This window comes from Phascolarctos cinereus, unplaced genomic scaffold (assembly GCF_003287225.1).
Source record: "Phascolarctos cinereus isolate Bilbo 61053 unplaced genomic scaffold, phaCin_HiC Scaffold_3;HRSCAF=262, whole genome shotgun sequence".
In the NCBI taxonomy this organism is placed as follows: domain Eukaryota; kingdom Metazoa; phylum Chordata; class Mammalia; order Diprotodontia; family Phascolarctidae; genus Phascolarctos; species Phascolarctos cinereus.
The window spans coordinates 97,062,882-97,087,279 of NW_027555736.1; the positions used below are offsets into that span (position 1 = coordinate 97,062,882).

General features: G+C 41.0%; 1 protein-coding gene across 1 annotated transcript in view; it reads right to left on the minus strand.

Moving 5' to 3' along the window:
* Positions 1-23,810, minus strand: part of HABP2 (hyaluronan binding protein 2) — a 56,690-nt gene extending 32,880 nt beyond the window's left edge. The window contains exons 1-2 of the mRNA XM_020988087.2: positions 23,660-23,810; positions 2,465-2,504 (exon numbers count right to left, since the gene is read on the minus strand). Of these exons, the coding sequence (XP_020843746.1) occupies positions 2,465-2,504; positions 23,660-23,728 (109 nt within the window). The 5' untranslated portion in view covers positions 23,729-23,810. The remainder of the gene's footprint in view (positions 1-2,464; positions 2,505-23,659) is intronic.
* Between the last annotated feature and the right edge of the window lie 588 nt (positions 23,811-24,398).

A 24,398-nucleotide genomic window follows, 5' to 3' on the forward strand; every position in this document is an offset into this window, starting at 1 on the left:
TGACATCCACACTTCTTTCCCAAAGCAGCAATGTCCACGAACCTCACCTCTCAGGCCTCTGGAGGCTCAAGGTCCAACTGTCTTTCTGAGACTCCCAAGCAGAAGGCGAGAAGGGGAGAAGCCATCCCCTCTTTCACCATAACTGTGGCTGTGGTGCTCTATGTCACCATGCCTTCCCCTCTCATCCTATCAGACTGCTGTCTACACCCTGCACCTCTCATGCCTTCAAAGACGCCCTCTGTACCCTTCCTTCAGACTGTCCTATACACCTCACCATGTCAGTCTCTTTTCCAACAAGTGATTCTGACCCTGGTGCAGTTTGGCTTAGTTATTACTCTGAGCCGTCTCTTCTGCCAAAACTGCCCCCAGTTCCCTGAGATGAAAGTTTTCTCTTTCTTTTCAAATTTTCAGAGTTATTTATCTGGGTTTCTCTTTTGCCTCTTCCATCATATTTTTCCTTGAATTATACTTCTCTATTCATACGGGCTATTGTCCTTAGTACAAAGTAAGGTTACATTGCTGAATGCAAAGACCATTATTTTCATTTATGTAGCCCTCATAATGAGTACAGAATCACAGTGGTTGCCTAATAAATGTTGGTTGATAGAGACTAATGAGTGTGGGTTATCTGGAACTGGTTTGGAATAAAAAAGACATGAGATTCAAGTCCCTTCTCTGACATACAGAGGCTGTGTGATCCTGAGTTAATTCAGGTAACCTCTCAGGGCTTCGAGTAATTCTCTAAGACAATCAAATCAACAACATTTATGGAATGCTTACTGTGTACCAGGCAGTATCAGCTGTAGGAGAGGCATTGATATATATTAGTATAGAGTTCCTCACCAGGAACTCGCTACAATGATGAAATTAGAGGTCTTGTCCAAAAAGAAATGTGTTGAATTTAATCAAATGATCATTCATTAATTCATTTATTTTTCAGCACTGAGGCTAAGAATTGGGCACGTCTTTGAAAAGGTTTGCTTGTGCCGATGTCAAGAAATGGGCTATCCTCCAAGATCTAGTGATTCATGCAATTCATTTCAATTCAACAACAGAGTCATAACTAACCATTATGGCACCTGGGGCATATTTCACAAACTACGTCCAGGGCGAGCAGCAAGGAAGGTGGTTTCAAATCATCTTTTTCAGAAAATTCAGTTCCCCTTCTTGGAGGGAGGGGAAGGGACACAGAATCTCTTCAGGGAAAAGTGCTCACCCTGGATGCTACCAGTGGTCGGGAGATCCAGTGATGCAAGATTCTTTCAGGGGGAAAGACTGGATCCTACCCAGTGGTGGGGAGATAGAGACATTGAGACAAGAAATGCACCAGCAGGGATCCTGAGACATCATGAGGCAGTTGCTATGGTGGAACAGGGTGGGTTTATGCCTGTGAAGGAATTTACCTGGATTGGGGTAGGTCAGGGAGGGAAAAGAAGTATACCCTTAACTAGTTATTCTTGCTAACTAAATGCTAAACTTAATTGTTTCTATGCTGTTGAAAGGCATAAGTGCTATCAGCACTTTCTAAATTTTGGTGCCAGGGTGCAAATCCTGGCTATCTCATCCTAGTTATGGTTCTGTTTTTTTTTTTAATATTGAGAGCCTACTGTGCACAAAGTTCTGTGCAAACACACACTAGAACATGCTGATTTCATCTTGAGAACAGTGCAAATTCTCACAAAGCTACTCAGAATAATAGCCTGTATTTTCTAGCACTTTGTATTACCTCAATCTGGCATTGGTTCGGGCTCATAAGCTTCCTAAACTTCAACTGCATTTCTCTGGGGATAAAAATCTCCTTTCTCAAAGCCTATTGACAAAAGTTTGGATGCTCATACATCGTGCAGATGCCTGATCCTCTGGTGTGTGGGCTGAACGCCACAATGGAGCAGCATGTGGAAAGATGTGGCTTTCTCTGATGGGAACAACCACTGAAGAGTATTCTGTTTGGAGCCTTTCTCTTCAAGTTGAGTAGGAAGCCTCCAACCTCCTGGGGCTTTCAGCTCTGGGGACTGAACTGAGTAGAGCTTTTCCTGAGGTTAGGCCTTGAGAAAGGAAGGGAAGAGCAGAGGCAGGAGGAGATGGTGAGTGGGAAGTGGGAATTGGGAAGGGAAGGGAGATAGGGAAGGTGAATGGGAGACGGATATGAGAATACTGGGCACCTGAGGGGAAATGAGGCTTGGAAAGCAAAGGGCCCAAGAAAGTGAGGGAACAAATTCAGCTGCCTTACAATAATGCCCACAGCTGGCCCTGACTTAAAGCCTGGCTGGTGGCCTAAAGTTTTACTCTTTCTGTCTTGTTCTTCTAAAGACTAAAAAAATTCACTAACAAATAAATAAATGAATGAACAAACAAACAAATAAATAATCCATTTGTTTTCCTCCATCCAGCATTCTCTTCTTCTAGTGGAGATGAATATTTTCAAAACGAGCACAGGTAAACCAGCAATGGAAAACACACTTACCCTTGTCGATGTTTGCTATTGGCGAGGTCAAGGAGGAAAACTGCAAAACAGAATAAAGCCAAAGTGTTTGTGAGTCCTTTTTTAGGTACAGAAAAACATAGCCCTACCTTAGGGTAAACTTTCTAGGGAGCAATTTTCCATTGAAGTCAAGTGAGACCCTGGGTAAACCTCTGCTAGATGAACTTTTATTGTTAATTTAGATTAGGAAACCTGGGTCATTTTATAAAAAAAAAAAAACCCAGCCAAGAAAGTCCTATTGCATCCATTTATCTACCCAAATCTGAATTCTGCCTCCGGATAATCAAGGCGTCTCTCTGTCCTCTCCTGCCTCTGTTTTTCACATGTAAATATTCCATCTGATTTCCTTTTAAAAAATCCATTTTTATTGTTATTTTTAGTATTTCATTATCTATAGTTTCCAAAGTATCCCTCACCTTTCTTTTCCCCTTGTAGAGCCATCCCTTATAACAAAGGGAAAAAAAACAGTTTAGAACAACTGAACAACATACTGAAAAAGTCTGACATCAAAACAGTATTCCATACCCATAGACCCACCCCCACCTCTACAGAGAAGGGGGAGAGGGATGTTGACTTCTCCTATCTCTTCTCTGGGGTCAACCATGCTCATTATAATTTTGAAGCATGCGAGTTTCAAATGTTTTATTGTTGCTCTTTCATTTATACTGTTGTAGTCATGGCAGATACTGTTTTCCTGCTTGTGCTTACTTTACTTTGCATCAGTTCACACAAGTCTTCCCATGCTTCTCTCATTTTAATATTCATTGTTCCTCATGGCACAGTTATATCCCATTTATATTATTTGTTTAGCTTGTTTAGTCTATAGACAGCTATGTGGCCCTGTGGATGGAGTTCTGGACCTGGAATCAGGAAGACCTGGGTTTTAAATCTAGCCTCAGATACTTACTAATTGTATGACCCTAGGCAAGTCATTTAACCTAGATGCCTCATTTTCCTTATCTGTAAAATGAGGATAATAATAGTACTTATCTCCCAGCATTGTTGTGAGGGTCAAATGAGATAATAATTATAAAGTACTTAGTATAGTTCCTGAACATAGTAAATGCTATATAAAAATTTAGCTACTACTATTATTATTAATTGGTGGGCATCTGTTTGTTTCCAGTTCTTTTTTATTGCAAAAAGTTTTGCTATAAATATTTTGCTGTACTTGGGCTCCTTCTTTTTCCAACTCCCTTTTGAGAAGATGCCTAACAGTGGATGTCTAGGTCCTAGGGTACGGACTTTTCAGTCACTTTCTTAGTAAAACTCCAAATTACTTTCCAGAATTATTGGATGCATTCATAACTCCAACTGTACGTTATTGTGCCCACCTTTCCACAATACCTCCAGTATTGATAATTCCCACATTTTGTTATCTTTGCCCATTTTCTGGATACAAGGTGAAACCTCAGCATTGTCTCAGGGTTTCTCTTATCGGAGTGATTTGGTGCTCCTCTCTATTTCTTCCTTTCTTTTGTTGTTTGTTTTCCTGACCCTGTCTCCAGAGGTATTCAGAGCATATCAGAGCAAGAAAGCAGCCCAGAGGGCATCTCCTCCAATGCCTAACTTGAACCACAATTCCACTCTACATCATCCATAACAAGGAGTTATCCAGTCTCTAACCTTCTCCATGCTTTGGAATGGCTATCTCCTTCCTTTGAATTCCTCTAGCTCTTACTTCCTTGACTATTCAATTAAGCCTCAAGATAAATTGTCATATTATTTTTAATGATTTCTCCTGTTCCAGTCTTGCCTTGCCTCTCCCTCTATGTGGCAAGCCCTATGAGGGCAGATTCCTTCCTGTATTTCCTTTTATACACCACAGTCTCCACCTTGACATGACCTGAGCCAAGAATCTGTGTGCCAAAGACGACTCCCAAATTTCCTGTTCTTTTCATTTTAATTAATAGCTTTTATTTTTTACATCTCCTTCACTTTCAAACAAACTCTTCCTCCTCTCCCCTCCAGATAGGTGTATCTTGTAATAAAGAAAAAGAAGAGGAGGCAAGCAATGAAATAAAACGAGCCAAAGCATCGACCAAATCTGATAGCGTATGTAATATCCTGTACCCATAGAGACCCCCATCCTTGAAAAGAAGAAAGGGAGGTACATTTCACAAACATTTTCAGTGGTGTATGGGTTGGTGGCTCCCCCTACAGCCCTACTCCCTGCTGCCTTTCAAAAGCAACCAACATATGCCACCCTCATTTCTACAGGTGTACAATCCTGCTTGCCCCCATCCACCATCTTATCATTAACCAGCACGTGCTCTTCTGCCCTAGGCGTCTTGGTCAAACTTCTCCTTCCCTTTCTTAGTGTAAGTACTCAAGAAAGACAGAGCTTGGAACTTTGGAGCACCATTTTTCAAAGTTAGCTGCACCCCAATCTGAAAGAGTTGTCTACACTTGCCAACCATACTTATTCATCAGTCCTGGCAATCTGACTTCTGCTCTGTTCTGACCACTCTGTTCTGACAGCAGTTACTTTCTCTAAGTTCACTAATGATACCACTATTTCCCTAGCAATCCAGACTGAAAACCTTAAACTCATCTTTGACTCTTCTCTCTCCCCCACAATCCAATCATTCATTAATACCCTGCCCTTTCCACCTCTGAAATATCTTTCATATCCTTTCCTCATTTCTACTTTCACTCCCCCCAGCATAGTTCAGGTCTTACTACCTCTTGCCTGGTACTGTAAGGTTTCCTAACTGCTCTCCCTTCCTCAAGTTTCTCCGCCATCCAGCCTATCTTCTATATTACTGCTGAAGTAATCTTCTCAAAGCATGTATTTGATGACGCCACTCAAACCTTCACTGGCTTCCTGCTACTTGGAGGATAAATATAAAGTTTATAGCTTGGTTTTCAAGGCTTTTCACAATGTGGTACCATCTTACCTTTCCACCTTTGTTTCACTGCTCCTGCCTTTGATTCTTGTGTCTTTGGGTAAGTCACCTAACTTCCTTGGGCCTCAGTTTCCCCATCTGTAAAAACGAGAGGGCAGAACTAAATGGCCTCTGAGCTCTCTTCCTCTCTCATCTATGACCCTATGATCCTCTTCAAGCATTCCGCATTCCAGCCAAATTGGACCACTGACTATTCCCCAGTTCATCTCAGGAACTACCCTCTCCTGGGACACAAGACAGAGAAATTTAGATATGAGGAAACCTTAGAGATGATCTACTCCAACAACCTATTTTACAGATGAGGAAACTAAAGCAAAGGGAGGTGAAGGGATGTGCCCAATGTTATAGAGCCAGGATTTAGAACCAGGTCTTTTGATTCCAAATCCATTGTCCTTTCTATTCTTTCCTGCTGCTTCTGCCACCATCACACCTGAAATGGATTTCCTCACAATTCCCCCTACTGAAGGTCCCTTCCTTCGAGGCCCAGTCCAGATGCCTCCTCCATTACCAGGAGCCTTTCCCTCCTTGAATCTCTCTGAGGCATTACTGCGTGATCTTTCCTAAAGCACTTACTCGTTTTCTAACTTGAATGGTGGCATGGCTATGGGAGATCGCTATCTCCCATAGAAATAGCTTTAGAGTAAAAAAACAAAAGCCAAAGAGATGGCTTTAGAGTCAGCAGGAGCTGGGTTCAGGTCTTGCTCTGACACATACTGACTATATAAACTTGGGTGAGCTGCTCAACCTCCAAGTGATTCCAAACAACTTTCTAAGACTAGCTCGTAGAGAAGTCATTGATGTATATTGATAGAAAAGATTTTTCTCACCAGGAGCTCCCCACACCAACACAGGTCAAGACTAAATTATATCACAGTTTTAGAGACAATTTGGTAGTTGTTAGAATGCTGAGCATATCCAGCCTCTGACAGTAGAGAAGGGATGTTGGGCAAATCACTTTAACTTGTATTACTTTAGGCAACTCCATTAGGCTTTTGTACTGTCTTAAACCAGGAGAATTAACCAGTCATTGGTGGAAAATCTCTATTGGTTTCTGAGTCTCATCTTCCCTGACTATTAGCTCCTTGAAGGAAGGGGCTATGTCCAATATTACTTTTGCATCCTTAGGGTCTTACACAGTGTCTTCCCCATAATAACAAACGTTGTTGAATGTGACCATCAAGGAATATATGCCTGTGATAAATAAGCTGGAATGAATTCAGATGAATGGCAGGAAGAGGGGAAGACAGCCTTGCATGATTCACCAAACAGTAGCTAAGATAGTTAAAGGATCTTTGCAGGGGTCAGACCTCTCCACTCTTCCTCAGGCTAAGCCCAGCCAAGAACTGTCTGTTCCATCCAGTGCAGGCGCGTCTCAAACTAGTAAGCCAAAGTGAAGAAATATCATATTTGCATTTGGATGAGAAACAAGGTCAAGAGGTCAGAGTCAACAACCTAGAATGGCACCTGACCTCAGGGCTGTCCCTTTTCATGGGCAGTGCCATGACTCATCTGGCTCCTTTTTCCTCATTCCTGCTAGCCCATCCTCTCCCCAACTACCAGCTTAGCCTGTCCCTGAGCCTGAGACCAATTCAGGCCTGGGCAGGAGAGATATAAAGATCTCTGGATTCAACAGTTCAAAGCTCAGTACCAAGCCAGTTTGGCTGCTGGTTCTCTGACCTTCCACTTCATTTTCATTGACTGAGCTCTGACCATTGGGATCAAATCCCTACTTTCTGCCTCAGTCCTATGACCTGGGTTCCTACATTGACCTATGCTTAAGTCTTTGCCTTGATACTCTGTGCCATGCACTAATTCCTGTGGGACTGTGATGTTATTTGACTCTGATCCCTCTTCTCATGGACAGGATGAGCCCTAACCACAATCCTTATGGTTAAGTCTTGCTGCCCCATGGTTAAACCCTCACTGCTGGGACCTAACCAGATTACTCTGGGACTAGTATTGTCTTAGGCTCTGACTATCTTCACTCTGGCCTTTCTCATGAGCACACTTTGGTTCTAAGACATAACTAGGAATGCAGCTAATTGGAGTCCTCTCTGCCCCAATTTCTCTGACCAAAAACCTACCCCCTCCCCCTGAAATTTCTCACTATTCCTGCCCCTCCTTAAAAGCCTTCCTAAGATTTAAGGCGCTCACTCAGAGGTGCCTTCCAATTCTAAGATTCTGTGATCCTATATGTTGACAAAGAGGAGTGGCATGTAAACTAGGTAATAAATTAGTATGGATTGGGGCAACTGCTCTAATGAACTCATAGACATCCATTGCCTTTCAGCTTAGAGCACAGGGTGAGTTTCTATGAGAATGAGCTGTGGGAAGAATAGGAGAAAGGTTCTGAGCACTAGGCATTCATTCAATCAATCAATCAGCCAATCAGCAAAATTTATTAAGCTCTAGCTTAATGCTAGGGGCTGAAGATACAGATGCAAAAATGAGACAGCCCTGATCTCAAGCAGCTCATAGCAATCTGGGTAAGGGGAGGGAAAGAGAAGGCAGAGAAGCTCAATTTGCTGTCTGGGTCTTGGTGGGTAAAATAATGATGGCAATGATGATGACGATGATGATGATGATGATGATGATGATGATGATGATGATGATGATGATGATGATAGGTAGCATTTGTGTAGCACTTTAATGTTCACAAGGCACCTTGCAAATATTGCAAACATCCTCGTAACAACCCTGGGATGTAGGCATTATTGTTTCCCCCATTTTACAGATGAAGAAGCTGAAGCAGGGTCACACAACTAGTAAGTATCTGAGGCTGGATTTACCATCACTGATAATGATAATGATATGTCTGAATACAAGTCTTCCTGGCTCTAGGTCCAGCCCAGGAATCCTAAAGCAGCCGGGAGTCAGTATAGAGGTCACTAGATGCCTGTCAAGGCAAGGCATTTGGCATCAGTAGGCTCTATCAGCTTAACCATTTTGCTGGGGCCAGCCCTCCTGAGTGGCTCTAACATTTTGCAAGTCCTCAAATTTGAGAGGAACAAACTTCTGTTCAAAACACAGAATTTTAAAGTTGGATGGCATGTTAGGGAACCATCATCTTTATCTGACAAATGAGGAAACTGAGGCCCGGAGAGAAATAGTGCTATGCCAGGAATTGAATCCGGGTCTCCTGACTACCAGCCCAGTGCTCTGGCCCCAGCTGCCCACGGCCTCCAGTCGGGCAGGCTGCTTCCTCGGGCTGTGTGGGCCCTGATGCTATCTTTTCCAAGGTCAGCAGGGGGCAGGCTTGTCTTTCCCAGAAAGCAGGACACTAGTGCCTGAAGCTAAATTCAGACAAAAGGGGAGCCTGCAGACTGGGAACTTGGCTTCACCTCCTATTATTCCCTCTGCAGCCAGACATTGGTGCCTGCTGTTCTCAAGGAAACTGAAATTGCCGAATCCCGTAGGCACATCCAGGGTTGCATTTCAAGGGCTTTCAGGGAGAAGGCAGATGGATCACTCTGTACTTTTCATCTACAAACTCATGAAGGGAAACAGAGAAAGGAGCAAAACTTCAGCTTCTGAATAACTTTTGACAGGCCTACTGAGCATCCCTCTCTGTGTGCCAACTGCAGGAGGCACGAGCAGGCCAGTGCAACAGGGCTGCCAGGTGTTTGTGCTGCAGTGCCCAGAGCATCGCAGCTAATGGCAGAAGCCCTGGGTTCAAGCCCTGTTCATGCCAGTGTGATTTGGGCAAGTTGCTGAACTCCTCTGAGCCTCAGTTTCCTCATCTGTAAAATGGGGATGCTAATAACTCTTGGCATTCTTGTGAGAATCAAATTACATAATGCATGTAAAACGCTTTGCTAACCTTAATGTACTATATACATGTTAGCTATTATTATAATAGAAAGTGTTATTGAAATATGAGCAATTGTTATACTGTGCACATGTGGATACTGAATGGGCTGACTAGAATTTCTGGTGTTCATCTGGAGGTTTGGCATAGGACAGACAAATTCCTCTTCACCTATTTTAGCTACATTTTCTTAATTTAGAGATAGAATTGTTTATCCCATTCCACCACCACTACCCCATTAATGAAGGAAAGAAACAAGCATTTATTAAATGCCTACTAGATTCCAGGCACTGTGTCTTATAACAACCCTCAGAAGTAGGTGCTATTTGTATACCCATTTTACAGTAGAAGAAACTGAGGCAGACAGAAGTAAAATGGCTTGCCCAGGGTCACAGAGCTAATAAATGTCCCAGGCTAGATTTGAACTTAGGTCTTCCCAACTCTAGGCCCAGCCCTCTATCCACCGCACCCTTAGCTGCCTAATAATAGCTATAGGAAGCAATATGGCATTGCCAGGAGAAAGGGCCGGCTTTGGAGTTAAGAAGACCTAGGTTCAAATCCTATCTCCAACATACACACATTTTTTGACAGTGGGCAAGTCACTTAACCTCTCATTTCCCTCAGTCAATTTCCAAACATTGTGTGTTGCAGACAGTTTGACAAGCTACACCATGAGTTCCCTACTTGCATGAAGTCACAGGCCTGGACCAATAATATTAAGTGACATTTATATAGGGCTTTCTGGAGACAACTTTTCATATCTGCTCTGTGATCTGGCCCTGATTTGAGGGAGATAGTGTAAGTAGAATTATTCCCAATTGATTGAGAAGGAAGCCAGGACATAAAGGTATAAAGCAAGTTCCCAGAATTCCCTAGCTAGTAAGCAGAGGCTGCAGCAAAACTTGATCTCAGTTCTTCCAACTCCGTGTCTGTGCTCTTTCCACCTCAGCAGGATGGATGACAAAGTGAGTTGTCACAGAAAGAGCTTGGCTTGTAGAAGGGAGAATGGGAGTGAGATATACGACCTTGGACAAGTCTTTTCATACCCTTGCCAAAGTTTTCTCAATTGCAAAATGTTCTAATGCTAGGATACTATGATCCTATGAAAGAAATTTCCATTAGAGAAAATGGTGGGGCATTGATTAGGTTGAATAAAAAGGTCATTTTGATTCAATTCAATACATGGTGGTTAAGTGTTTGTTATGTGTTAGGTACAGAGTTGTTATTCGCCCTTCATTTTTGAAGAGGACCAATGACATCACTGAGTGATGTCTTGACTTGCTTGTGAATTTGATATAAGTGGGGCAGAGATGCACAAAGTTTTCAGCCTTGCTCTTTCTCCATGAGTCATCAAAGTCCAGTGGCAGGTCAAAATTTAGAAGACTGGTAATGGCCCGGGATGCAGCGGATGAACTTGGTGTCTTCAATGTCCGACCAAGCTCTAAATGCTTCACAGAATCTGCCTTCGTGGCTGTTGGAACAAATTGCTCTCATTTGCCCATTCTGCCAGGAAAAGTCTTCATATGCTTGAAGTAGACACCCCCAACTCACTGATGAGTTTGAGGCCCATCAATTACCTTCAACCTAGTTTAGCCTGTCTCCCAAGATGGTTTACCAGGGTATGGCCACTGTACATGTTATAGCTTCTTGGAGCCACAGGTGAGAGTTGGGTGGCAGGTGGACACCAAAGGAGAGGGAGTAGCCCTGAAGAGGATTAGGCAAGCCCTTGCACCAGAAGTGCTAGTCCTCCCTAAACATCCCATGGGTACTGAGTATACAAATACAGAAAAGAACCTAGTGGCTTTCAAGAATGTTACATTTAGTGGATGGACACAGTATGCATATGCATGAGTAAATACAAAGTTAGTTGAGCCTGGAGAGAGCACTACCAAAGGGGGAGATCAGAAAAGGCTTCTTGTCCTAGAATGTGGTATTTTACTTAGCTGATGATTGAAGAGAAGGATCCGAGGAAGTAGAGATGAGGAAATATATTATCAGGCATAGGGAATAGCTTGTGCAAATGTGTAGGGTCTGGAGATAAAGTTTTGAGTTTGAAGAACAGCTAGTGGTTCCTGGATGGTGGTTTACTCAACGGAGATAGCTGGTTTTGGAGAAAAGGCAAGTCCAAAGAAAAAGATGATTAGTTTCATTTTAGGCCTGTGGAGTTGCTGATGCTGATATAATATCCAGGTGGAGATGTTGAGCAGAGAGTTGGCTATGTGAGATGAGACTTCGGTGACAGATGATGACTTGATTCGCTAATTTGGGAGTCATGGGCATAGACAGCTTAACTCTCATTAACGAATGGAGGAAGAAGAAAAGGCCCTGGACAAAGCCTTGGAGGACTTCTATAGATTTAGGGGCTAAAACATGGACCATAGCATCATAGTTTGAAAGATGGAAGGGGCCTTTGAGATCATCTATTTCAACCCCTTCATTTTACAGTTGAGGAAATTGAGGCCCAGAGAAGTTTCGTGTCTTGCCCAAGATTATCCAGGGAATTAGTGGAAGAGGCAGTTTTTGAATTCAGGGCCTCTGACTCCTAATTCAGTACACTTTCCTTTGCACCATGGATGATGAACAAACAAAGAAAACAAAAAGGAGAAGTTCAGGTAGGTCATTTTCCCTTATGTGCTGGGCCAAAATCTGCCTCTTCTACAGCTTCCACCTGTACTCCTAATTCTGCCTTCTGGGGCACGGCAGAACAAGCCTGCTCCCTTCTTCATGAGATCACTTCAAGGACATGAAGACAGCTTTCATTCCCCCAGGCCAATTCATCTTGTTCCAAGTTAAATATCCCCAGCTCCCGCACCCATATCTCATTGCCAGAGCAGGAGGCAATAAGGAAGTCACCAACTTAGACTGGATCCTATGCTTCTTTCATGTAGCCTATGACACCCATAGCTTTTTATGACTGCCACTTCACACTGGTGACGCATTAGGCTTACAGACCTCAAAAAATCCCAGGTCTATTTTTAAACTATTATCTTGCCCATCCTGTCATCATACAACTGACAGGGTCTTTTTTCTCTTTAAATCTAAGTGAAGGTTCTCACATTTATCTCTAATCAATCTCATCTTCGATTTTGTCCATTGTTTTTAGATTTCGAGAACTCTTTGGAACCTGACTCTGTCACCCAGTGTGTTAGCTATCCCCCCCAAGTTAATGCATTCACGTATTAGATAAGAATGCTTTATCTGCGCTTGATATGGTGCTGTTGTTTTCAATTGTGTCCAGCTTTTTATGACCCTTCTTTTTGGGGGGGGAGGCTCTTGGCAAAGATCCTGGAGTGGTTGGCCATTTCCTTCTCCATCGCATTTTACAGATGAGGAAACTGAGGCAAACAGGGTTGCGTGATTTGCCCAGGGTCACATAACTAGTAAGTGTCTGAGGCTGGATTTGAATTCAAGTCTTCCTGACTCCAGATCCAATGCCCTATCCCAAGATCTAGATGCCTTAAAGACCAAATGAGACATTTATAAAGTGCTTAGCCCAGTGCCTAGATCATAAAATATAAATGCTTTTTCCCTCCATCCCATCAATGCATTCATCTAAGCCATCAACAATAATAACAATGGGGGCAGCTAAATAGAGCACTGGGCTTGGAATCAGAAGACTCATATTTATGAATTCAAATCCAGCCTCAGACACTTACTAGTTATGTGACCCTGGGCAAATCACGCAACCCTGTTGCCTCAGTTTCCTCCTCCGTACAATGAGCTGGAGAAGGAAATAGCAAAGCACTCCAGTATCTTTGCCAAGAAAACCCTAAAATGGGGTTATAAAGAGTTGGACAACAGAAAAGTGACTGAACAACAATGATAATGCTAATTCAAACACTGGTTCACGTAACACTCTAGGGTTGTCAAATTGCTCTATATTGATCTCACTTGGTCTTTACAGTAATCTCACCCAAGGTCAAATGCCAAAAGGCTTAATGCATCTTGCAAAAATGGATGATGAACAATGTATCTTTCCATGTCTTCTTTAAAGGATTTGGTGGGGGTGGCTTGGTCTTAGTAGAGGTTACAAAAGCTGAAAGGAAACGTGTCACCCTTCAAACCTGGAAAATATGCTAGAGACCACAATGAATGTGTTGACATTTCATCTTTAACTTTAACAATCCCAACTTCATGGAGTGGTCTAACAGATGCCTGGGCTGGTTAATGTAGTAGATTACAGTAATGTTAATGGAGCCAAAGTCATAATTCAATTCCCATATAAGTCAGAGAAAAATCCTGTTCTATGCCTACAAATTACCCTTTAACTATGGCTAGTTGGCTCTCCAGTGAATGCAGTGGGCCTAAAGTTCGAATGGTCTAGTATAAATCTTCACTCCTGAAAAACCAACCTGAAAGCTCAGAGCTACTCTTGGTGACTCAGGTGAAAGTAGATTGAGAACATGACCACCACAAGACATGTAGAATGTTGAGTATGGTACAATCTTAGGGAAAATGTTTTGGGTTGTATTTATATGAGTTGTTCTTATCACCAGCATAAGTACTACAGGATGTCTAAAACCCTATATTTAGTACTGATAATATGAGTATCGCCATTGAACTTAAAAACTGATATAACCCCATTAAGTCCTTCTCCCTTACAATGGATCTATGACCTGCTCTTCCATTCTACCTCAACTATACACAGGGATGGTAATACCCATAAGAGTTCTACTTATATGTTCAATAACTCTGGATTTCTATTTGACTATAATCAAATCACTTATCTTTTCACCACTCCCTATTCTTTACTCTTCCTAAATATATTTTGTCCCAACTGTGACTTACAGTCCTGAAGTTCTTCATGTCCCAGGCCATTCCCCCTATGCTGATAATAGCCTTCTCCATTCCCAATCTCAACCACCTGGGGAATCAGTTCAACTATACTCTTGAATTTCTTGTATTCTTGTTCTATTGCTGATCACGCCCTGCCAAACTCCATCCTTGGATTATTCCAGTTATCCACCTCCTTCTCTCGTACTCCCATGTTGCTGGAGGAAATCAGAAAACTACACAGACTAAGCTGACTACAGATTTATTTGAGTAATCTCAACTGGGACCTCACTGCACCAAAACCACTCCTCTCTTAATGGTTTCTGATCCTATTCACCACAGAAGCTGTTTCCAATGTTCTTTTCCATCCTCAAACCTCCTATAACATTCTCTTCCTTCAATCTCTCAGTTGAACACATGCATCATATTTCACTCCCCAAACTTAGACAATTCACCAAGAGTTTCCTCTTCTTCCCTTCTCCTCAACTCACATCTCTCTGCTGTTGTTCTCCAGTTTCTGATGATAAGGACCATATGCTTGCTTAGACCACATCCTACTGTCTTCTCCAGAAGATTGTCCCCACCATCATCCACATTCTTTCTAAATTTTCAATTCTCTCTATTTCCTGGTTCCTCCCCTGCTGCCTATAAACACATCTGAGTCTTCACCTGCCTAAAAAGAAGAAAAACAAAAAACAACTCACTAGATCCTACCATGTCCACTAACTATTGTTCCTTACCTCTCCTCCCTTCTTCAGCTAAATGCCTTGAAAAAAAATCTCTAACCTGATTCAAAGATTCTGTAGAGCAATTTGGCACTATGCCCATAGGGTTATAAAACTGCATACCCTTTGACCTAGCAATACCACTACTAGGTCTATATTCATAAAGATATAAAAAACAAAAAGGAAAAGAACCCATATGTACAAAAACATCTATAGCAGCTCTTTTCTGGTGGCAAAGAATTGGAAATTAAGGGGATGCCCATCAATTGGGGAATGGCTGAACAAATTGTGGTATGTGATTGTGATGGAATATTATTGTGCTATAAGAAATGATGAGCCCGATGCTCTCAGAAAAACTTGGAAAGACTTACAGAAGCTGATGCAAAGTGACATGTACTGTGTACAAAGTGAGAGCAATATTGTATGATGATCACCTGTGAATGACTTAGTTGTTCCCAGCAATACAATGATCCAAGACAACTCTGAAGGACTTATATGAAAAATGCTATCCATTCCCAAAGAAAGAACTGATGGTGTCTGAATATAGATTGAAACACACTTTTTTACTCTATTTTTGAGTTTTTTGGTCTGTGTTTTCTTTCACAACATGACTAATACGGAAATATGTTTTTCATGACTATACATGTATAACCTATGTTGAATTGCTTGCCTTCTCAATGAAGGAGGTGGGGAGGGAGGAAGGGGGAGAAATTAGAACTCAAAGTTTTAAAAATGAATTTTTAAAAATTGTTTTTATATGTAATTGGGGGAAATATTTTTTTTAATTTAACAAAAGAAAAAAAGAAAAAATACTATCTATATGTACTATATACTCAGCAATCTGACTCCCTACCTTAACATTCAACGAAAACTGCCCTCTTCAAGGCACTAATGATCTCTTTATTGGAAACCTAATGGCCTTTTTTTTTTTTTAACCCTCATCTCTCTTAATTTCTCTGCAGCACTTGACACACTTGAATACCTTCTTCTGGATATTTGTTCCACTCTAGATTTTGGTGTCTGCTTTTCTATTGGTTCTCCTCCTACTTGTATGATCAATCATTCCTTCTTACTCTCCTTTGATAGATCTTTATCCATTTCACACCCACTAACTGTGGCTATTCCTCAAGGCTTTATTCTATGTCCTCTTCTTTTTCCTTCATACTCTCCCACTTGGTGAGCTCATCAGCTTTCATGGGTTTAATTACTGTCTCTATTCAGATGACTGCTAGATCTCTCTCTCTCTCTCTCTCTCTCTCTCTCTCTCTCTCTCTGTGTGTCTCTGTGTGTGTGTGTGTGTGTGTGTGTGTGTGTGTGTGTGTGTGTGTGTATTCAGTCCTAGTCTTTCCACTGAGTTTCAGTCTTGTATCAATTCCCTATTAAACAGTTTGAAGTATATGTTTCAGAGGTATCTCAAACTCAATATGTCTAAAACAGAACTCATTATCTTTCCAACTAAACTCACACCTCTTTTAGATTTCTCTATTACCAGCAAGGGTACTATCATTTTTCTAGGTACCCAGGTTTGCAACCTTGCTTTCATCCTCAATTGCTCTCTTTTGCTCACCATACTTACCAGATCAATTGCCAATTATTGCAATTTCTTTCTCTACAGTATCTCTCAAATTCATCCCCTTCTCTTCATTCACATGTCACCACCCTAGTTCAGGCCCTTTTCACCTCTCACTTGGACTATTGCAATAGTCTTTAATCTGACTCCTTCCTCAAGTCTCCTCCTCACTCCAATCCATCATCCACTTAGGTACCAAAATGATTTTCAAAGTGTAGGTCAAGAAACTCCAATAGTTTCCTATTACAACTAGAAGTAAATACAAGCTCCTCTGCCATTCAAAACTCTTTACAACCTTCTCTACCTTTCCAGCCATATTGACCTATCTACTGTTCCCCACATAACGCTCTATCTCCTCATGGCTAGAATAATCTATCCTAACTTTTGACTCTTAGAATCTCTGCCTTCTTTTAAGACTCAATCGAAATGCCACCTCCTATAGAAAGCCTGTCATCCTCACAACTGCTAGCGCCTTCCTGCCTAAGGCTACTTTCTATCTACTATAGAGTTACCTTTTATGTATTGATTTATGCAATGTGTTATTTTCACTCATTCAATTATAAACTTCTCAAGGGCAGGGACTATTTTTGCTTTCGTTTTCTGCAAGGTACCCAAAAGTTATATTGCAGAAAGGCTTAATGCACTAAGAGTTTTGGGACCCCCTGTTTACCCGATGCTTAGCATACTGCCTAGCACATAGCAAGCACTTAATAAAGTCTTGTCTTCCTGACTCCAGGCCTGGCTCTCTATCCACTGCACCAACGTAGCTGCCCAACTAGCCTCTCAACTATCTCTCTAATAATAGAAGTTGATAATTAGATAGTACTTAGAAACTTTCACTTTATGTATATTATCTCATATGAGATTCACACCAACCCTTTGAGATAGGTACTGCTGGGATCATTATTATTTCCCATTTTACAGATGAAGGAACTGGATCCTAGAGAACTGAAGTGACTCACATCTCTGATAAGTATCAGAGGCATGATTTGAAACCAGGTCTTCTTCATTTCAGGTGCAACGCTCTCTAACCTTTTGCTAACCAGTGGTATGATCTTGGGCAAGTCTCTTAACTTTGTTTCTCACTTTCCTTATCTAGCCAATGTGGATAATGAAATATGCCCTTCCACGTCACTAGGGATGGAGGGGACTGAATGAGATAATATATGTGAAATGGCTTTGAAAAATTATAAAACACTACACAAATGTGCATTATTCTTGCCACTGATCAGTAATATTAAAACTAATACTAATAAATAAGGATTCCACACACATTCCATATCACTGTTATTCAGGCCATTACACTGGTAAGTCATGATCTATGTGTATACACAATTTCAATTCTAATCCCTATATCCAGTGCCTCCTTAGAGAATAGATCCAAAGGCCATTCAATGAATGCAGAGCAGATTGGGGCGACAAATCATTCTCCTAAGCAGAGTAACTTATAACAACCATTGGAACAACTCAGTCATCAACAAGGAGTATCTATATGAGGTTCTTAGATTGATCTTTTTGACTGATCAATATAGACAAACAAACCATTAGTTCAGACAGATAACTAATCACTTCGGTCTAACAACTTGTTTGTTTAAAAAAAGAAAAAGACTAATTGACAACTGTTAGTCTCACTTGGTTTGACCACAGAATATTAGAGCTGGAAGGGACCAACCTATTAATTTTCGTTTGAGGCCCGGAGAAGGCAAGTGATTTCCCCAAAGTTACACAGCAAGTCATTGTTTTGGTATTGCAGAGAGGTAGTCAACTGTTTTCAGGAAAGGGAATCTATGCTAGGTCTAACTCCATGCCCCAAATGAGTCAGACTCACTAGAGGGCATTGTTTTTTTTTTTTGTTATGTTAAAGTGAATGTACTTTGTTCTTTGTTTTAGGCCTGACTGTTGCCCCTAATGCTATGTTTTGGAATGTCAACAAAGCCTCTCCCTAAAGGAACTTCTTCTGTGCAATCTGATTTCTTTTTTTTGGAAGGCTGAGCAAACAATTAGATGAGTTGTGACTGAGAACTAGTTCAGCACCAAATTTTTTTGGGGGACCTGTTGGTCGGGTGATGATCACGTCACATTACCCTTCACTCCCCTCCACCATGACCCCCTTTCTCCTGCTTCCCTCCTCTTTTTTTTCTTTTCCCCGGATTCTTGCCAAGTCCTAAGCCAGGAAACCTTGTTATATTAATTATGAAGAAAAACATGTTTTATTAAAAAACCCGGCTGCTGAATATTCTGTCATGCTGTTTCCCTGTGACAGCAGAATTGCCTTTGCATTTTAGACACCCTAATGAATTTTAAATATAAATACATATCTGGGCCGAGGCATGCTAGCACATGCATGCGTGCGCACGCACATACACACACAACACACACACACACACACACACACACATATACACACACACACATCCAATTTTCCACAACCCCATTTCCATAACTATTGGCTTACGCTGCCGAAGTAAATGAATCAGTCCACCATTTACAGCCAGTTAGAAAACAATCCTAAGAGGTTTAGTGAAATTCAGCCCCTCATCCTACCATGAAGCTTTTCATCTGAATTAGAGGAAAGAATTAATCATGACTAGAGTTCTTGGCATAAGCCAGAAACAGGCACTGAAATTGACTCATAGATGGAGAGCTATGAGGGACCATCTAAGTGCTCTAGTCTAATCTTCATTTTAGAGATGAGATAATGGAGGTCCAGAGAGGACACAGAGGTGTCAAGTCTTCTGACTTCAGGTCTAACCCTCCTTGCACTGTGCTTCAATCACTGTCTCCTACTAGGGTAGGTTGTCCTCTAGGATGACAACAAATATGTTTGGGTTTTTTTTTTTCTGTCAGAGGTCCTCTTGCTGTCTTGTGGCTGATGTGGATTTATGATCCATGAATAAATTAAAATTCTGTGGTGCCATGGAAATGACTGGAACTCCTTCCCTAGCCTATTAAAAGCCATCTGAGTGCAAGAGCTCAACACACAAGCTAGCTCAACATAGCACACATAACCACATGAAGAAATACACGTGTGGACATATTTAATTACTTTCTACACAAATGTTTTCAGGATGTTTATGTAATGATTTCTTCAAGGATTCAGTGTGGACCTCCTTCTTAGGGGGACACTCTTAGGTATGTTGTAGAAAGATTGGGATGTATTAGATGACCTCTGAGATCCTTTCCAATTCTGAGATTTTAGAATTTGAGAATTTCAAAAGCTAAGAAATCAGAGGCACCTTTGGTGTTATGGAGAAAAGAAAACCAACACAAACACTACCAAGATTGGAGTAAAGGAACTTTGCCACTAGTCCTAACTCTGTGGCTAATTCATAGGATGTTGTAGCTCCATATACTTCCTTTCTCTAGCCCTCAGTTTCCTCTTCTGTAAAGTCAGGAAAGGGGTTGCATTAGATGGTCTTGACTAAATCAGAGATTCCTAACCTGTTTTTTTGGCAAACTGGTGAAACCTATCAAACCTTGTCAGAATAATGTTTTAAAATGCTTAAATAAAACAAAAGAAATCAATTATACCCAAATACAGCTCTCAAAATATTAAAAAAAAAAAAAAACCTAGCAAACAAACAAGTTCATAGACCTCAAGTTATGAACCCTTTATCTCTAAGTTCTTTCCTAGCCCTAAAAGTTTGGTGAGTTTAAATATTACAAATGAGGATATTTGTTATAATTCCTGAGAGGACATTTCGTCATTGTTGACATGGAAGAAGGAGTTCTAAAAATATGATTCCTGCTCTTCTGTTTAAAAGCCATTTGATGCTCTCTCTTGAGATGGAAAGGCTTGTATCCTAACATAGTGAAGATCCAGAGACAAACATATGGACAGGTATTAGACCTAATAGACACTGTATTTTTAATGGCTGCCTGCAGTCGAGAATTTTTTTTTTTGTTATATGGAGATTTTGGTTGTAGTGGAATTTGTAGTTTCTGAATTTGGTTTCAAATTGAAATAGTGCCCTTGACACTACTAATTATAACACTAACCCCTTATATTCATATAGCGTTTTATATACATAGATTATGGGCCCGTAGAAGCATAAGTTTACATGTTATTTCATTTAATTCTCCCAACAAACCTATTGAATAGGTCATGAAACTGACTTTTCAAAATGGAGGCTTTTAGTCTTTCGGTGTCTTGCCTTTGAGCAATGGTAACCTATGATTACTGAATGACATAAGCTGAGAGTTTGACTCTAAGCCCAATTCTATTTCTCCCACACCAAATTATTTCCTCTTGTCACTCAGTGCTACCCAGCAAGTAAGCTCACCCTGAACCTTATGCTTCCTTATCTATAAAAGGGAATGTAATATAATATGTAAAATCTTGACCTAAGAAGCAAAAAACAAAATAAAACTGGGTTCAAATTCCATCTCTGACATTTCTGTCTCTGGACCATGGGCAAGTAAGCTCTATGAGTTTCTGTTTCCTCATCTGTAAAATGGGGGTAGCAATATCTATGGACCTACTTCACAGGGTCATTAAGTGCAAATTTAGATTTGATCTCAGAGGGCATCAATTCCAGCCCCTTCATTTTACAGATGAGGAAATGTCTAAGATGGGATTAAGAACCCAGGTCTTGCTGACTCCAAGTCCAGCTTTCTGTCCACTATATCACACAACCTGTCAAAGTATAGATAAAGCACTTGGCAATTTAAAAATGCTACATAAATGTCAGTCATTATTATGATCTTTTGGCACAGTTAGACACTTTTACCCACCACAGTTTGAGCTAGCAGTGGGATTGTGCTCCCAGGGGGCAATAAGGGCAGGAAGGAATCATATCCTGATGTGGAGACATTCGAAACCTGCTCCCTCTATGAAGAGCAGGTGGATACAATGGGCAGGAAACAACTTGTCTGATAATTATCTGATCCATCCGGGGCAAGAAAGACAGGCCAGGTGGATATTTCCCCTACGATAGCCTCCCCTCTCCCAGACTTCAGGGATAATTGGCCACTTTCTCTTTCCCTTCAGCCTGCTGAATGAAATCTGTGTGCTTTACCACCTGTCTGGCGCGCACATGGACTAAGAGGCCCTTCTGAAGACCGCAAGCCTCTCTTTGGAACTGACTAAGCTTATTGCCTGAAGGATACTTTCTCATATTTTCTTTTATCCATTATTGACTTATAATTTCATCGCTAACCCTAAAAAGTCGCTAGGGCTTGCAAGAAGAGATTCTTCTGGTCCATTAGCTTTGTAGGAACTTCAAACAGGGGCTCCTGCCTCCTCCTCTCCTGCAGACTTTAGGATGTAATTCTTCCCATCCCTGACTCTCCCAGGCAGTACCTCATGTGCCTTGCTGGAATAATTTCCACGACCTCTCTCTGTAGACTTTTGGTATTTAGGCTGAGTCTCAGCCACAGACAATCAACAAGCCTGCAAACTATTTAGATTGCTTGATAATCATCGGTAATTGCAAAGACCACATATGTGCAAAAGATAATTTTAAAAGAAAACCCCTGTGGGGAATGAGTCATAGACAGCTTATTGGCTGGCTGAGGTGTCTGAGAGTACAGGGTATAGGAAAAGGTCGGGGGGGGGGGTGGCGCGCTGCTGTTTTAAAAGAAAACAAGGCTCTAATCAGGAGAACATGGATTCCAATGTGGCTCCTGAAGAAATAGCTGCACCCATCAAATGAGATAATGGATGAGAAAAGGCTTTGAAAAGTAGAAAGCACTATATAAACATTTTTATTAGAGTAGGTTTTTTTTAATCCCCTTCCTTACATCCTTTCTCCTATCCCCCCCCCAAACGGAGAGAATTATCTGAATTTTGTGGAGAAGCTGCCTTCTTGCTGAGCATTTTAAGCAATTCCCAAAGGTACTTAATTTCTTTGGATCTCAGTTTCTTCTTCTGTAAAACCAATGGGTTGTAGTAGATGACCTCTAAGGTCACCTTCCGGCTCTAAAATTATGTATGAGCTTGTGTTCCCCACCCAAGGGCTCCTTAATAGGGGACAGCTACATAGGAAACTGAATTTCCAGTCTGATCTATTTCTCGAAGCTGAAGGCCCTTTCCCAGATGTTCACTGGGGCCAAATTAGATAAATCCTTGGACACAAAGATAGCATAGACATCTTTTCCTATATGCTATTAAAGAGTACCTGGATAGAGATATTATAGCACAATATACAGCACATAAATATAATAATACATTATTATATGTAATGATTGTATATAATACTGGCAGAATCATAGACTTTAGAGCTAGAAGGGGCCTCAGATATCATCTAATCCAGAGATCTGGCAAACTGCCCATGGGCAAAATCCGTTGCTTCCTGCTTTTGTAGTACCCACAAGCTAAGAGTGGCTTCTACGTTTTTGAATAAAGTTTTGTATTTTAAAATGTAAAACTATGTTTAACTCTGGTTATACAAAAGCAGGGAAGGGCCAGCTTTAGCTTTTGGGCCATTGTTTACCTAATCCTGAACTAGTCCAACCATTTCATTTGTAAAGAAAATAGAGCCTAGAGAAGTCAACCGAGTTGCCTGACTTACATAGGCAGCAAAATGGTAGAATCAGAATTCTAATTCTAGATTCTGATTCTAAATCTAATATTCCATATTCCCATTTCCACTTTATAGGCTCTTCCTTAGGTACTGAACCATACCCTTGAATTCACCCTGATAACCATAGTGAACTGCAGTCATATAAATAAGACAAAAACGGGAGGAGAGGAAAGAACTCCCCCCCCCAAAAAAAAATTGTTCACATCTGAAGGCTTTAGACTAGAACTTATTATTCTATAGTATTCCCAAGAGAAGCCTTAGTGAGGGGTTTTTCTCTTGTTGAGTTATGGAAAGACAACTGGTTCTGGAGCCATCAGAGCTGTATGCTAACCCTAGCTTTGCCACCCCTCTATGACTTAGGCCAAGTCTCTTGATCTCATCCAGAAAATGGAGAAGAGGTAGATGGTCTCTAAGATGAGATGGCCTCTAAGGTACCTTTCTAGTATAGAATCCAAGAATTTAGAAGATACATTAGATTTCAGGAATCTTTTTTTTTACCAATTAATGTGGATGTGATTAGTCAGCTATCAGTAACGTTAAGACAATTTTGATTTAATGACAAAATCATAGAGTTGGAAGAAAGCACAAAGAAAATCTAGTACAAACTTCTCATTTTACAGATGAGGAAACCGAGGGCCATAGAAGCTGAGTGGTTTGCTAGAGGCCAAACAGTTGTCAAATGGTCAGCTAGAGACTAGACCAAAGAATATTCAATTCAGCAACATCAAATTTCAAATGCCTGGCTTCAGATGTTAATTAATTAATAATATTAAAACTAATACTTGGGCTTGTTACAAGAAATACTAAATTTCTTACACTAATAACTTTCTCTAGTCCACTGACTGCAATTATTTGAAAAAATACTTACCCCAAGGGTTCCATGCCCCACCAAGATCACTAGAGGAAGAATTCGAAGACCAGAAACCCAGGTAGTCATCTTTACTACAGTGTCTTTCTGAAGTTAACAAGATCTTTTTCACTATCTATACTTTCGGGGGAAAGAAAGGCAATCCACTGTCAATTTGGGAACAAATGAATAGGATGCAAATTATTAACTAGGCTTTAAATACAGTTTAATGTTTTGCAAGCCAACTAACTATCTTGATTAAACAAATGTGACTGATGGGTTGGTCTGAGTCACGCAACTCTTTTTGCCCAAGGAGAATTGGCATAGAAAGAGAAAGCCACCAAATGGATGAACTCTCTGGGCCTATATATGGGTCCATGGCCACCAAACGGCCCCCTGAAGTTTTCCATGAAGGCCAGATAGTTTAACTCACAGCAGAGACAATGAGATAAAAGGCAACCAATACTGGATGGGTCCATGCGAGGCGTCCTTGCCTCTGCTGATTTGTCCTGAATATTAATGGGGTCCTGATTCATCAAATCTCAAACAGAATTAAGGTATGGATGGGCCTCTAATAACATCGTGCTTTATATTCATGAAAGATAAATGAAAGGATGCAAAACTGCTATTGACAAACATTGATTATGAACACTTTGAAGTGGTGCCAGGACTACCCTGTCAGCTTTAAAAGTTTTCTTTAAAATCTCATTATGTAAGGATTTTACTTTTTAATTATTTTTTTTTCTGCTGAGTCTTTGAT